The sequence below is a fragment of the Manis javanica genome, chromosome 7, assembly GCF_040802235.1.
Source record: "Manis javanica isolate MJ-LG chromosome 7, MJ_LKY, whole genome shotgun sequence".
Classification (NCBI taxonomy): domain Eukaryota; kingdom Metazoa; phylum Chordata; class Mammalia; order Pholidota; family Manidae; genus Manis; species Manis javanica.
Window position 1 is genome coordinate 73687108 of NC_133162.1, and position 14894 is coordinate 73702001.

The window sequence follows — 14894 nt, forward strand, 5'->3', positions numbered from 1 at the left end:
ATGGAATCCAATGGTTTGACCCAAGTGTAGAGGTACCTGCAACCTTATGATCTGAGTTTTTGTTTCTTCTTCTTTTCTATTCTAGCCTTTTCATGTAAGCATATGCTATACCAAATGCCATATGTTAAAAATTATATGTCTGTTTCTTTTCTTTACAGTCTGAAAAACTCCAAATCAAAAAGCAGTTCCAGGACACCTGCAAAATCCAAACCAGACAGTACAAAGCTTTAAGAAATCACTTACGGGAGACTACACCAAAGAGTGAGCGCAAAGCTGTTCTGAAACGGCTTAAGAGGGAGCATACCCGGAAGTTAGCCATCTTAGCTGAGCAGTGTGACCACAGCATTCGTGAAATGCTCTCCACTCAAGCTGTAAGTTTATTTTACTTAGGCAAAACAAATATAGCACCCCTTTCCTTCTACCACCTGAATAAAATCCCAACAATTAAAATATTAAGGTGGAAATGAAAACTCTGCTGCACCTTGGGAAATAGTGCTGCTGGTCCATATTCTTCTTGTTCTCAGCATTGCTTGGAAATATGCATGATGTATATATAATTCTCTTTGATACACTTGGACATGAGGTTCTACAAAGGCTCTCTGCTGGTGCCTTGCAGGGGTTTAGTACGTACACCAACAGCATATCAAGATTGGAGAAGCAGCTTTGTTAAGCAGTGTTCGAAAAGTAGTACTTGATTGGGAATCCAGGTGGTTCCATTTGAGTGCAGATACAAAATATATTTGCTGTGTAAGTTTACAGACGTTTTCTTAATGGGCCAGATAGTAAATATTTTAGGCTTTGTGGGCCAGGAGGAAAAATTGAGGTTATTATGTGGGTACTTACATTGCCATTTAAAATGTGACCATTTCAGAATATAAAAACCATTCCTAAATAGTGGGCTGTTGTAAAACAAAAACAGAAAATCAGGTAGCTGTTCAGATTTGGCCCATAAGCTGTAGCATGCTTGTCCCTGTTCTATAGTTATTTCCATTGGAGAGAAAAGATTCAGAGTCTTATATCAGATTCTATAATTTTCTTTAAAAAATAATGATTATTTAGACATCATCCAAATAGCTAATGATAGCTTTATCCTTATAATGCCATCATTGGTGCTATGTTTTCCTTTTTCAGAGATGTTTACTCCAAGAAGTAAGAGAGAACAGCTGTGCCCCATAGGAGAGTAGTCTGTCTTAACTTACACCTCCTCCTTTCCAGAGGTCATGAAAAGATAGCTCACAGGAGGATAAGTCTGTTTTCTTTCTCTCTTTCAGCTGCGTTTGGATGAAGCACAGGAGGCAGAGTGCCAGGTTTTGAAAATGCAGCTGCAGCAGGAACTGGAGCTGCTGAATGCATATCAGAACAAAATCAAGCTGCAGGCTGAGGCACAACATGCTCAGGAGCTTCGGGAGCTTGAACAGAGGGTCTCCTACCGCAGGGCACGCTTAGAACAACAGGTATAAGTAATAGAAAAAAGTAATTGTGAGGGGGCAGAGCCAAATGGTGGCATGAGTAGAGCAGTGGAAATCTCCGCCCAAAACCATATATATATTTTTTGGTATCATTAATCTACAATTACATGAAGAACATTATGTTTACTAGGCTCCCCCCTTCACCGACTCCCCCCCACATACCCCTTCACAGTCACTGTCCTGCAGCACAGTAAGATGCTGTAAAATCACTACTTGTCTTCTCTGTGTTGTAGAGCCCATCCTGTACCCCCCACCACATTATACATGTAGTTGTAATGCCCCCTAACTTTTCCCCACCCTTATCCCTCCCTTCCCACCCATCCTCCCCAGTTCCTTTCTATTTGGTAACTGTTAGTCCATTTGTGGGTTCTGTGATTCTGCTGCTGTTTTATTCCTTCAGTTTTTCTTTGTTCTTATACTTCACATATGAGTGAACTCATTTGGTACTTGTCTTTCTCCACCTGGCTTATTTCATATTTCATTGAGCATAATACCCTCTAGCTCCATCCACGTTGTTGCAAATGGTAGGATTTGTTTTCTTCTTATGGCTGAATAGTATTCCATTGTGTATATGTACCACATCTTCTTTATCCATTTATCTACTGATGGACACTTAGGTTGCTTCCATTTCTTGGCTATTGTAAATAGTGCTGTGATAAACATAGGGGTGCACCTGTCTTTTTCAAACTGGAGTGCTGCATTTTTAGGGTAAATTCCTAGAAGTGGAATTCCTGGGTCAAATGGTATTTTTATGTTGAGCATTCTGAGGAACCTCCATACTGCTTTCCACAATGGTTAAACTAATTTACATTCCCACCAGCACTGTAGGAGGGTTCACCTTTCTCCACAACCTCATGAATATTTGTTGTTGTTTGTCTTTTGGATGGTAGCCATCCTTACTGGTGTGAGGTGATATCTCATTGTGGTTTTAATTTGCATTTCTCTGATGACAAGCTATGTGGAGCATCTTTTCATGTGTCTGTTGGCCATCTGAATTTCTTCTTTAGAGAACTGTCTATTCAGCTCCTCTGCCCATTTTTAATTGGATTATTTGCTTTTTGTTTGTTGAGGTGTGTGAGCTCTTTATATATTTTGGAAGTCAACCCCTTATCGTATCTGTCATTTATGAATATATTCTCCCATACTGTAGGATACCTTTTTGATCTATTGATGGTGTCCTTTGCTGTACAGAAAGTTTTTAGCTTGATATAGTTCCTCGTGTTCATTTTTGCTTTGTTTCCCTTGCCTGGGGAGATACATACATGAAGAAGTTGCTAATGTTTATGTCCAAGAGATTTTTGTCTATGCTTTTTTCTAAGAGTTGTATGGTTTCATGACTTACTTTCAGGTCTTTCATCCATTTTGAATTTACATTTGTGTATGGGGTTAGACAGTGATCCAATTTCATTCTCTTACATGTAACTGTCCAGTTTATCCAGCACCATCTGTTGAAGAGACTGTCATTTCCCCATTGTATGTTCACGGCTCCTTTATCATATATTAATTGACCATGTATGTTTGGGTTAATGTTTGGAGTCTCTATTCTGTTCCACTGGTCTGTGTCTCTGTTCTTGTGCCAGTACCAAATTGTCTTGATTACTGTGGCTTTGTAGCAGAGTTAAAGTTGGGGAGCAAGACCCCCCCCCCCCAGTTTATTTTTCCTTCTCAGGATTGCTTTGGCTATTCGGGGTATTTGGTGGTTCCATATGAATTTTTGAACTATTTGTTCCAGTCAAAACCATATAATTGAAAATACAACAAATACCACTATTCCTAAAAGGGAGACCAGAAGACACAGGACAACAGCCAGACTACATCCACACTTGCGAGAACCCGGTGCCTCGCAAAGGGTGTAAGATACAAGATGCAGCCCGGTGGCACCCAAGCACCCCTCACCCCAGCTCCTGGCAGGAGAAGAGGAGTCCGACCAGGGAGGGAGAGGAAGTACAGGACTGCTAAATTGCCAGCCCCAGCCATCTGCGCTGGAGCACAGACACACAGTGTGTGGTGTGTTGAATGCTAGGGAAACAGGACAGGAAGACCTGTGAGCATGTCCCCACAGCTGGCACCCCTGGGACAAAGAAAAGCGAGTGCCCTTTGAAAATCTTAAAGGAACAGGGGCCTCACAGCTGGATGGAAATGCCCTGGTGCAATCAGCCCAGTAACTGGAAATCCCAGGGAACTCCAGGTGCCCCAACCCCCTGGGCAGCAGTGCAGCTCAGAGGTCCCTCACGATGATAAACAGCCTCTGGCCCATTCCCCCTCTAGCACATAGAGGCAGTGGTCACACCCACAGCAACCGGGAAGAGCTTCATCCACAGCGGCCCAGCAAGAATCAGATACCCCATCTGCAAGCAGGTGCCCAGCACAAGCCACTAGGGGTCACTGTTCACCCAGAAGAGGAAGGCCACAAACCAGCAAGAAGGGATGTTCTCCCAGCCATCACATGCATCAGCTCTGCACAACTACCTCTATCACCATGAAAAGGCAGAAGAATTTGATCCAGACCAGACTAACAGAGACAACCCCTGAGAAGGAGTAAACCTAACCAATCTTCCTGAAAAAGAATTCAAAATAAAGTTCATAACCATGCAGATGGTTCTTCAGAGAAATATGCAAGAGCTAAGGGATAAAGTCCAGAGGGAGATTACAGAAATGTAACAATCTCTGGAAGGACTTAAGAGCAGATGAGGTGCAAGAGTCTGTTAATGGAATAGAAATCAGAGAAAAGGAACACAGAGAAGCTAACACAGAGAGAGATGAAAGGATCTCCAGGAATGAAAAAATATTAAGAGAACTGTGTGACCAATCCAAATGGAACAATATTTGCATTACAGGGGAACCAGAAGAAGAAGAAGAGAGAAAAAGGGATAGAAAGTGTCTTTGAAGAAATAATTGCTGCAAACTTCCCCAAACTGGGGGAGGAAATAGTTGCTCAGATTACAAAGCACGCAGAACTCCCAACAGAAGAGACCCAAACAGGACAACACCAAGGCACATAATAATTAAAATGGCAAAGAGAAAGGACAAGGACAGAGTTTTAAAGGCACCTAGAGAGAAGAAAAAGGTCACCTACAAAGGAAAACCCAACAGGCTATCATCAGACTTCTCAACAGAAACCTTACAGGCCAGAAGAGAATGGCATATATTTAATGCAATGAAAGAAAAGGGCCTTGAACCAAGGATACTGTATCCAGCACGATTATCATTTAGATATGAAGGAGGGATTAAACAATTCCCAGACAAGCAAAAGTTGTGGGAATTTGCCTCCAAGAAACCACCTCTACAGGGTATTTTAGAGGGACTGCTGTAGATGGAAGCACTCCTAAAGCTAAATAGATGTCACCAGAGAAAATAAAATCACAATAAAGAAAGCAGACCAACCAAATACTAATTAAAAGCAAAAAATAAAATCAACTACCCACAAAAGCAGTTAAAGGAAACACAAAAGAGCACAGAATAAAACAACCAACATATAAAGAATGGAGGAGGAGGAATAAGAAAGGAGAGAAAGTCACCAGACAGTGCTTATAATAGCTCAATAAGCGAGTTAAGTTAGATAGTAAGACTAAAGAATATTACCTTTAACCTTTGGTAACCACGAATGCAAAGCCAGCAATGGCAATAAGTACATATTTTCCAAATGTCACCCTAAATGTAAATGGACTGAATCCACCAATCAAAAGACACAGAGTAATAGAATGGATAAAAAAGGGAGATCCATCTATATGCTGCTTACAAGAGACTCACCTCATACCCAAAGACATGCACAGACTAAATGTCAAGGGATGGAAAAAGATATTTCATGCAAACAACAGGGAGAAAAAAGCAGGTGTTGCAGTACTAGTATCAGACAAAATAGACTTCAAAACAAGGAAAGTAACAAGAGATTAAGAAAGATATTACATAATGATAAAGAGCTCAGTCCAACAAGAGGATATTACCATTATAAATATATATGCACCCAACACAGGAGCACCAACATATGTGAAACAAATACTAACAGAACTAAAGGAGGAAATAGAATGCAATGCATTCATTTTAGGAGACTTCAACACACCACTCACTGCAAAGGGTAGATCCACTGGACAGAAAATAAGAAATGACACAGAGGCACTGAACAACACACTAGAACAGATGGACCTAATAGACATCTGTAGAACTCTACATCCAAAAGCCACAGGATACACATTCTTCTCAAGTGCACATGGAACATTCTCCAGAATAGACCACATACTAGGCCATAAAAAGAGTCTCAGTAAATTCCAAAAGACTGAAATTCTACCAACCAACTTTTCAGACCACAAAGGTATAAAACTAGAAATAAATTGTACAAAGAAAACAAAAAGGCTCACAAACACATGGAGGCTTAACAACATGCTCCTAAATAATCAATGGGTCAATGAACAAATTAAAATAGAGATCAAGCAATATATGGAAACAAATGACAACAACAACACAAAGCCCCAACTTCCGTGGGATGCAGCAAAAGCAGTCTTAAGAGGAAAGTATATAGCAATCCAGGCATACTTAAAGAAGGAAGAACAATCCCAAATGAATAGTCTAACGTCACAATTATCAAAATTGGACAAAGAAGAGCAAATGAGGCCTAAAGTCAGCAGAAGGAGGGACATAATAAAGATCAGAGAAGAAATAAATAAAATTGAGAAGAATAAAAAAATAGAAAAAATCAATGAAACCAAGAGCTGGGTCTTTGAGAAAGTAAGCAAAATAGATAAGCCTCTGGCCAAAGTTATTAAGAGAAAAAGAATCAACACACATCAACAGAATCAGAAACGAGAAAGGAAAAATCATGACAGACTCCACAGAAATACAAAGAATTATTAGAGAATACTATGAAAACCTATATGCTAACAAGCTGGAAAACCTAGAAGAAATGGACAAGTTCATAGAAAAACGCAACCTTCCAAGACTGACCAAGGAAGAAACACAAAATTTAAACAAACCAATTGCAAGCAAAGAAATTGAAGCAGTAATAAAAAAAACTACCCAAGAACAAAACCCCCGGGCCAGATGGATTGCCTCAGAATTTTATCAGACATATGGAGAAGACATAATACCTATTCTCCTAAAAGTTTTCCAAAAAAAATAGAAGAGGAGGGAATACTCCCAAACTCATTCTATGAAGCCAACATCACCCTAATACGAAAACCAGGCAAAGACCCCACCAAAAAAGAAAACTACAGACCAGTATCCCTGATGAATGTAGGCGCAAAAATACTCAAAAAAAATATTAGCAAACCGAATTCAAAAATACATCAAAAGGATCATACACCATGACCAAGTGGGATTCATCCCAGGAATGAAAGGATGGTACAACATCCGAAAGTCCATCAACATCATCCACCACATAAACAAAAAGAAGGACAAAAACCACATGATCATCTCCATAGATGCTGAAAAAGCATTCTACAAAATTCAACATTCATTCATGATAAAAACTCTCAACAAAATGGGTATAGAGGGCAGGTACCTCAACATAATGAAGGTCATATATGATAAACCACAGCCAACATCATACTGAACAGTGAAAAGCTGAAAGCTTTTCCTCTGAGATCGGAAACAAGACAGGGATGCCCACTCTCCCCACTGTTATTTAACATAGTACTGGAGGTCCTAGCCATGGCAATTAGACAGAACAAAGAAATACAAGGAATCCAGATTGGTAAAGAAGAAGTTAAACTGTCACTATTTGCAGATGACATGATATTGTACATAAAAAAACTCTAAAGACTCCACTCCAAAACTACTAGAACTGATATCGGAATACAGCAAAGTTGCAGGATACAAAATTAACACACAGAAATCTGTGGCTTTCCTATACACTAACAATGAACCAATAGAAAGAGAAATCAGGAAAACCATTCCATTCACAATTGCATCAAAAAGAATAAAATACCTAGGAATAAACCTAACCAAAGAAGTGACAGACCTATCCCCTGAAAACTATAAAACACTCTTAAGAGAAATTAAAGAGGACACTAACAAGTGGAAACTCATCCCATGCTCTTGGCTAGGAAGAATTAATATCATCAAAATGGCCATCCAGCCCAAAGCCGTATACAGATTTGATGCAATCCCTAACAAATTACCAACAGCATTCTTCAATGAACTTTAACAAATAGTTCAAAAATTCATATGGAAACACCAAAGACCCTGAATAGCAAAGCAATCCTGAGAAGGAAGAATAAAGTGAACCCAGGAATGGACTAACCCAAGAATGGAGTAACAGTTACCAAAGGAAAAGGAACTGGGGATAATGGGAGGGAAGGGAGGGATAAGGGTGGGGAAAAAGAAAGGGGGTATTACGATTAGCATGTATAATGTGTGGGGGGCATGGGGAGGGCTGTTAAACCCAGAGAAGATAAGTAGTGATTTTACAACATCTTACTATGCTGATGGACAGTTACTGTAATGGGGTTTGTGGGGGGGGACTTGGTGAAGTGGGTCCCTAGTAATCATAATCCCTAGTAAACATAGCGTTCTTCATGTTATGATTAATGATAACAAAAAAAGTAATTGTGCTAGTATTTGTTCTCCTCAAAATCATTTCATAAATACATTTTCATGATGACAGAGGTGGCATTAGATTGTTTTCACAATATCCTATTTGCTTAATTCTAGTTTTGGTAGTGTTTTCTTTTTCTTTAAAATTACTGATTCAGTAATGAACCTTAAAATTAATGAGTTTGATATATTAAGGGAATATACTTAAGTAGTAATTGCTAGAGGGATGATGTGGAGTTATGTGAAGACAGTTGAATTGTGGAAGGATAGCTCTGGCTCTGTCTTGCTCACTTCTTTCGTGTACCTAGTTGTACCAAAATAAATTGGAGAAAAAGTTGGATAGTGAAGGAAAAAACTTTAGCAATTGCTTGGGAGAGACAAGGAAAAAAGGATCAGGAATATACTTTATTCATTCATCCTTGGTCTGGAACTGTACAGATTGGTAGATTACTAGAAAACAGAAGGTAAAACCAGTTTTACACAGATGAAGAGTTAGGCTGAAAATATTATTTCTAGATGTATCTTTATTTTTTTTACTTATTCTATCATATACATTTTAAGTAGAATCCCTAAATTCACTTGTATCCTTTAAGGTACTGAGGCTTATGTCTGTGTTTGTTTGGAGAAAGAACAATGGGTAGAAGAGTTGGAGAAAGAAAGAGAGGAAAGACATTTGTTTTGAGTAGTAGTAGAATATCAGTTGTATCCAGGATTGAATGTTATGTTCCAGAATTCCTGAGCCGTAAGTTCTCAGCAGCTGGTATGGTCTAGGTGCATTGGTCCATTGTAAGTTACCATGTGCCTAAGGGTTTTGTCTATTAGAAATTGTCATTGCTTCTGGACTATTAACTGGCCCATAGATTTTTTCCCCTATTTTCTACAGTTCTTGTGATAAAAATAGAGTACCTCATTCATATATAAAAAATATGGTCTTAAGGTGTTGCTATTTCGCTGACTCAGCTGTCTTTATTACTGGCTCTTTTGACAGTTACTTGCCTCTAAAAATGATCTCAATTATGTTTCTCATTCAAGATGGGCAGATTGAAACACATATAAATTTTTAGAAAAATGTAGTTGTACCATGTACAAAATTCATAAATATGTCTGATTTCACCTTGCATATTTAAAATTTAATTTAAAGTTCCATCTCTTATGCTTCAAAATTATCTCTAAAAGAAAAACCTGTACTATTTCAGTAACTGTTATGAGAGAAATATTGGTAGTTTTATTTGTATTTTTAGCTCCACCTAGTGGCTCAGTTAAAGAGTGCTAATAAGTATCTTAGGTGTAGTCTTACTTCAATATATGAACTAAGGCCTTTATGTTCTACAAAACCAGGTAAAATGTTGGCATCGGGCTGATAGCATTGCCAGAACTGCAGTGGAACTCTCATATATTGTTAGTGCATTTTGGAAAGCAATTTGGAAGTATATATTGATCTTTGAAAATGTTAAGCAAAGAATTTAGAGAAAAGAAATCCTGAATACAGTAAAAGCAATATGCATAAATATGTTAATTATGGCATCATTTATAATGGTTTAAAACACCTCACCATCTAAAATAATTAAGTGCTCATGACCAAACCACTTAAAATCTTACTCTACCATTTAAATGATGGCTATAGAGATAGTAATAATGGGGAAAAATGCTTATGAGGTGTTGAATAAAATAAAGACAAATCACACTTAAAGTGAATTGAACTAATGCTTATAGTGGCTATATTAATATGGTAGATTGGTTGTGATGGTTTACATTATTTTGATAATGGACATGCATAAGGTCATTTAGTATTAAAAATAATAAAAGAAACAGTGGAATAAATCTACAGTGCTTTGAGTTGCTACTTGATTTTTAGGGCTCATGTTTACATTTCAAGTGAAGTGCATGACTATAAAGCAGTTTGGGGTCAATTAGTTGGCAACTACCAAGACCATGATGCACCCATGGTGTGATTTGTAAACATCATAACATCTATATTTTCTGTGCTTTGTGCTTACTGGTTGCACAGATAAGAAACAGTCATCTGAAAATAGAGGTGGAACCAGAGAATGTTAGTTGTTTCTAGATGAATAATAATTCTGTTTGAAGATTGCTTTCAGCCTCCAAATGAACCAAGAATTGTCCTCCAGGTTGCTAACAGAGTAAGCCTCAGTTGAGGCTCACGTGAGGACTTACTGAAACTTTTCTTGTGCTTCATTTACATTAAATTTCAGCAAAATGACAACATAACTATAAATCTTAAAATTCTATGTGAATTTCATACATGCATAAAAAGTGGCAGTATTTCCAAAGTATAAATGGGCTTTTCTTTGTTTTATCATTTCCTTTAATTTTTCCTGAATATTTCACTTAGTATCAACAGCATGGTTGGTAGTTTTTAAATAAGAATTGACAATTGGAATATCTTATAGGACATTTCGAACTGAAAGTATTCACACAAAAATATCACATTTGATTTCAGAAAAGATAGGTTAGGAGAGAAGTCTCAGAAGTCTTATACTCAGTGAAACCACCCTTCTTATTTACAGTAATAAGATATTTTCAAAGAAATGGGGGTTAATATAGCCTATCACAAATCTTAGTTTTAATTTTTATTGAAAAATATTCTGAGTTTCTTAAATGACAAAACTAATTCAGCAAATAAAATTGAAGCTGTGCTTACTGGATAAAAGTGAATAAGCATTAATGTGTTTAACATTTGTATCATGAGTTTCCTTCAAATAATATACAAGGCATTCGAATTAGTTAAATCCTCAGTAAATATAAATACCATATTTATTTTATTAGAGTGACATTATGGTATGCCTAATAAGGCTAGATTCTCCTTACACATTTTCTTTTTCATTCTTTTTACCTAATGGATTTAGTAGCCATTGATGATAATTGTCCTTCGAACTAAATGTTCCTAATAAATGGATTTTTGAAATTTTAAAATAGACAAAGATTTAAAAGAAAAATTTGAAGTTATTTGAATCCTTACAGATATATAAATTTAATTCCATATGAATTGGTTATTTTATATGTAGACATTAAAAGAGTAGAAAAGTTATTTTACAAATACACACTTTTTTTAATTTGGCAGTTATAGAGAAACAAATAGAAATTAAAATGTCTTTAATCCCACCACTCAGAAGTCACCACAGTTAACAATTTAATACCTTTCCCTTAAAAGAAGCATTGTGTCTAAGTTCTCTTTCAACCTTCATTATGAAATGCCCTCTATAAACCTTTGTAACACTTTAGTACTGGGGAAGAGTTTAATAATTTTCAGATTCACCCTACCAAAGTCCTATTTGTAATTCCCCCCACACATTTTATCATTTTGCATGCCTTTGCCCATGTTCCCTCTGCTGAAAATATCTTTCCCTTCCCTTGTCTTCTGGTAAACTTGTGCTTTTCCTTCAGAATCCAGTCTCTGTCACCTTCTCTGAGAAGACTTCTTTGCCCTACTCTTCTTCCCCTATAGAGTGAATTACTCCATCCCTTTGTATTTCTGCTTCACTTTATAAATCTGTTATTATGTCCAATCATATTATGTGGTAGTTTTTTATTTGCATGTGTTTCCATGCTAAATTGCGTTTTTTTAAAGGACACTTTAAAAAATGACAAAGAAGAGGGGGGACTCGATAATATGGGTGAATGTTGTAACCACAATGTTGCTCATGTGACACCTTCATAAGATTGTATATCAATGATAATTTAGTAAAAAAATACATAAAAATTAAACATTTGTTGAGGTAGATTTCTGTAGAGAACAATGACATTTGGCTTAAGTCCTCAAATATCTTGAAACCTAATTGAATATTTATTTACAAATACTCTTTATTTCCTATTTTTGAAAAACTTTGTATCATGGAAATTTTCAAACATACACAAAAATATTAGTGAAATTATTAAGAATTAGTACAATGAAGTCCCCAAATACTCATTTGGGTATTTGGGTAACTTCAACAGTTACCAGTATCTTGCTAATATTTCATCTGTTTCCCCACTCCACATGCAGCTTTTTAGGGGAGCAGAATATGGGGCAGAGTATCTGGAATATTTTAAAGCAAATCCCAGCATAGAATCATTTCACTCTAAACACAGATAAGAAATAAGGGCTCTTTTACTTTAACATAGTCATAATTCCATTGTGTTAACTAACAAAATTATAATAAATGTTTAAGATTACCTAATACTCAGTCCATACTTAAATTTCCCTTTGTACCTAAAAAATGTCTTCTTGGTTTATTTAGACTGGGGCCCAAACATGGTCTAGACATTGCATTTGGTTGTCTTTTAAGCCTTTTGGTCTCCCCTGTCCTTTCTTGTATTATTGTGGACTGGGTCATTGGCTTTGTAGGAATTCTCACATTTGCATTTGGCTGATTCCAACCTCATGGTGTCATTTAATGCATTCCTCTTTACTTTATATTTCCTGTAAACTGGTAATTAGATCTAGGGGCATGATTATATTAAAAAAATTTTTCCTTTTAAAAATTATTGTGAGGAATTTTCATAAGGGTTACTGTGTTACAATTCCTTTCGCATCACATCAAAAGATACATAATGTCTAGTTGTCCCACTTTGAAGTGATATTTGATGAGTGGGTTCAGGTACTCTCATTCATTAACAAGTTCTCCATCAACTTCTTCCCATTGTCATTGACTTTATTATGTGTTTTTTCACATTAAAGAAAATTTATAGTGAGCTATATGTAATTGTAAGCCTGTGAGTTGTCCAGAACTGATTGTGATGGCTACCCAACCACTAATTTCTAAGTACATAGAGTGTCCTAACTTTCTAATGGAAACTTTATAGTTTTTGTTTGTTCAGTGCATTCACTTACACTCTTAATCACTTAATGCTCTGATCTGTGTGGAATATGGTATCAGATGAGGTTCCATTTTTATTTTCTTCCAGATGGTTGGCCACTTGTGCCTGTGTTGTTTTGCCCATTAAATTAATTAGTACTTTTATCCTGCATTAAAAACTTACAAACTTCATTCTGTTTCTGTTTTACTAATTGCTGGTTCCTACACCAATACCATATTTATTTTATTAGAGTGACATTATGGTATGTCTAATAAGGCTAGATTCTCCTTACACATTTTCTTTTTCATTCTTTTTACCTAATAGATTTAGTAGCCATTGATGATAATTGTCTTGATTTATTATTTTAATAGAGGTTATTTCCTTTGCTTTTAAGAACTTGATTATATACATTTTAGCAATATAAGTTATATATGATTCCTACAGTATATCTCTTTGATTTTTAAATGTACATCCTTTAAAATAGCCTGAGTGGACATTTAATGATTCACTTTAAACCACAATAATTATTGCTCCTGTAGTTTGTAGATTTTTTTAAATAAATGAGCTTTCTTTTTGCCTCCCCCCCCAAACCACCACAGATTGAAGAAGAGCTATTGACATTTCAGAATGAATGCAGGGAACGAATACGAAGCCTGCTGGAGCGTCGAGCAAGACAAATGAAAGCTTTTAATTCTGAAAGTGAGAGACTAGGTTTTAGTAACCTTGCCCCTGAGGCATTCAGCCACAGCTCCTCCAGAGCTTCTGATTGGCCTCACAATCCTGCTGGGGATCCAGGACCTCACTTGGGTCATCCCATAGGTGGCCCACCACAAGTCTGCGGCCATCCACTGCAAGGTGGGCCCCCAGTCATGGAGGTCACCCTTCCGGGCCAATGCAATGGGTACCCCGAGGTAGCAGTATGGGAGTTGGCAATAGCCCTCAGGCTCTGAGGCAGACAGCTGCCGGGGGACGGACGGAACAGGGCATGAGCCGAAGCATGAGTGTCACTTCACAAATATCCAGTGGGTCACACATGTCTTACACGTAACTTAATAACTGAGAATGGCAATTCCACTGAGCTGTCTGCCACAAGAAACCACCTACAGACATCATCCCAGTAGCCTCCTCACTTGGGTCCCACCATGTGGAAGCTGAGTGCATATGGTATATTTTATTCAGTTTTGTAAGGCGTTTGTTTTGTGTTTACTAGTTGGGATGTCATAGTATTTAGCTGTTGTGTTTTGTATTTTTTTGTTTTTAACTTTTGGGGAAATCTTATGAAAAGGGGAATTGGTGTGTATGTGTATTTATCAAATACACACACACACATATAATGCACGTAGTAAAAAGAAACTGGTTAGATAGGGTATTTTCTGAAAACTGCAAAAACAGAATTCAGCAGTGGCTTGAGTCATCATCACCTTTGGGCAACTCTATCCTAAGAAATTTGTGAAACGATCTAAAGCCTTTCTCTGTATACCCCACCCAGGTTCTTATGAGCCACTCACAGCAGGCAGCATATGCTAAAACAAGTTATTATGGAAACATCCGTATCCCCTCACCAATGTATTTTGTTTATTAAATAAATGTATTTTGTCTGACTTTTGTTTATTAAATTGGCCTCATTTGAAGTAGGAAAAAAGTGGAAATTCATGAACACTAAAGGGTTGCATTGACTTCTTCAGAGAGTAGAAGACAACCTAATTCTTTTTCTCAATGCTGCAAGTTTGTCAGTGATTTTTTTTTTTGGTCCATTCAATTGTGCCTTCTTTGAGGCATGGTGAGATGGAAGTGCTTCGGGGGTCACAAGTTTTGTGGGAATTGCTTCACAGCACTGATCTGGGTCCTCTTCTTCAGCCCCATCAATACTAGCTGTGAGACCTTAACCACAGCTTCTCTGACCATGATTCAAAAGAAATAGGAAAACAGGTGGTTTCTGGCTGGAACAAATGAACCAGTGTGAGACTCATCAGCCATATTATGGTTCTCAGAGTGTGTGTGTCTGTGTGTGGGGAGTGTACAGTGGGCAGCCCAGGCCCAGCCTGAGCGCCTCAGAGATGCCCATCTTCCAGGCCCTTCCCAACTTTGCAATGGAATTAA

The 14894-nt window shown here is 37.4% G+C and overlaps 1 protein-coding gene across 1 annotated transcript in view; it reads left to right on the plus strand.

Moving 5' to 3' along the window:
• LOC140850422 (serine/threonine-protein kinase TAO1-like) overlaps positions 1–14387 on the plus strand; it is a 37458-nt gene extending 23071 nt beyond the window's left edge. The window contains 4 exon segments of the mRNA XM_073241146.1: positions 159–371; positions 1272–1454; positions 13394–13654; positions 13657–14387. Coding sequence (XP_073097247.1) covers positions 159–371; positions 1272–1454; positions 13394–13654; positions 13657–13842 — 843 coding nt within the window. The 3' untranslated portion in view covers positions 13843–14387.
• Positions 14388–14894: the final 507 nt, after the last annotated feature.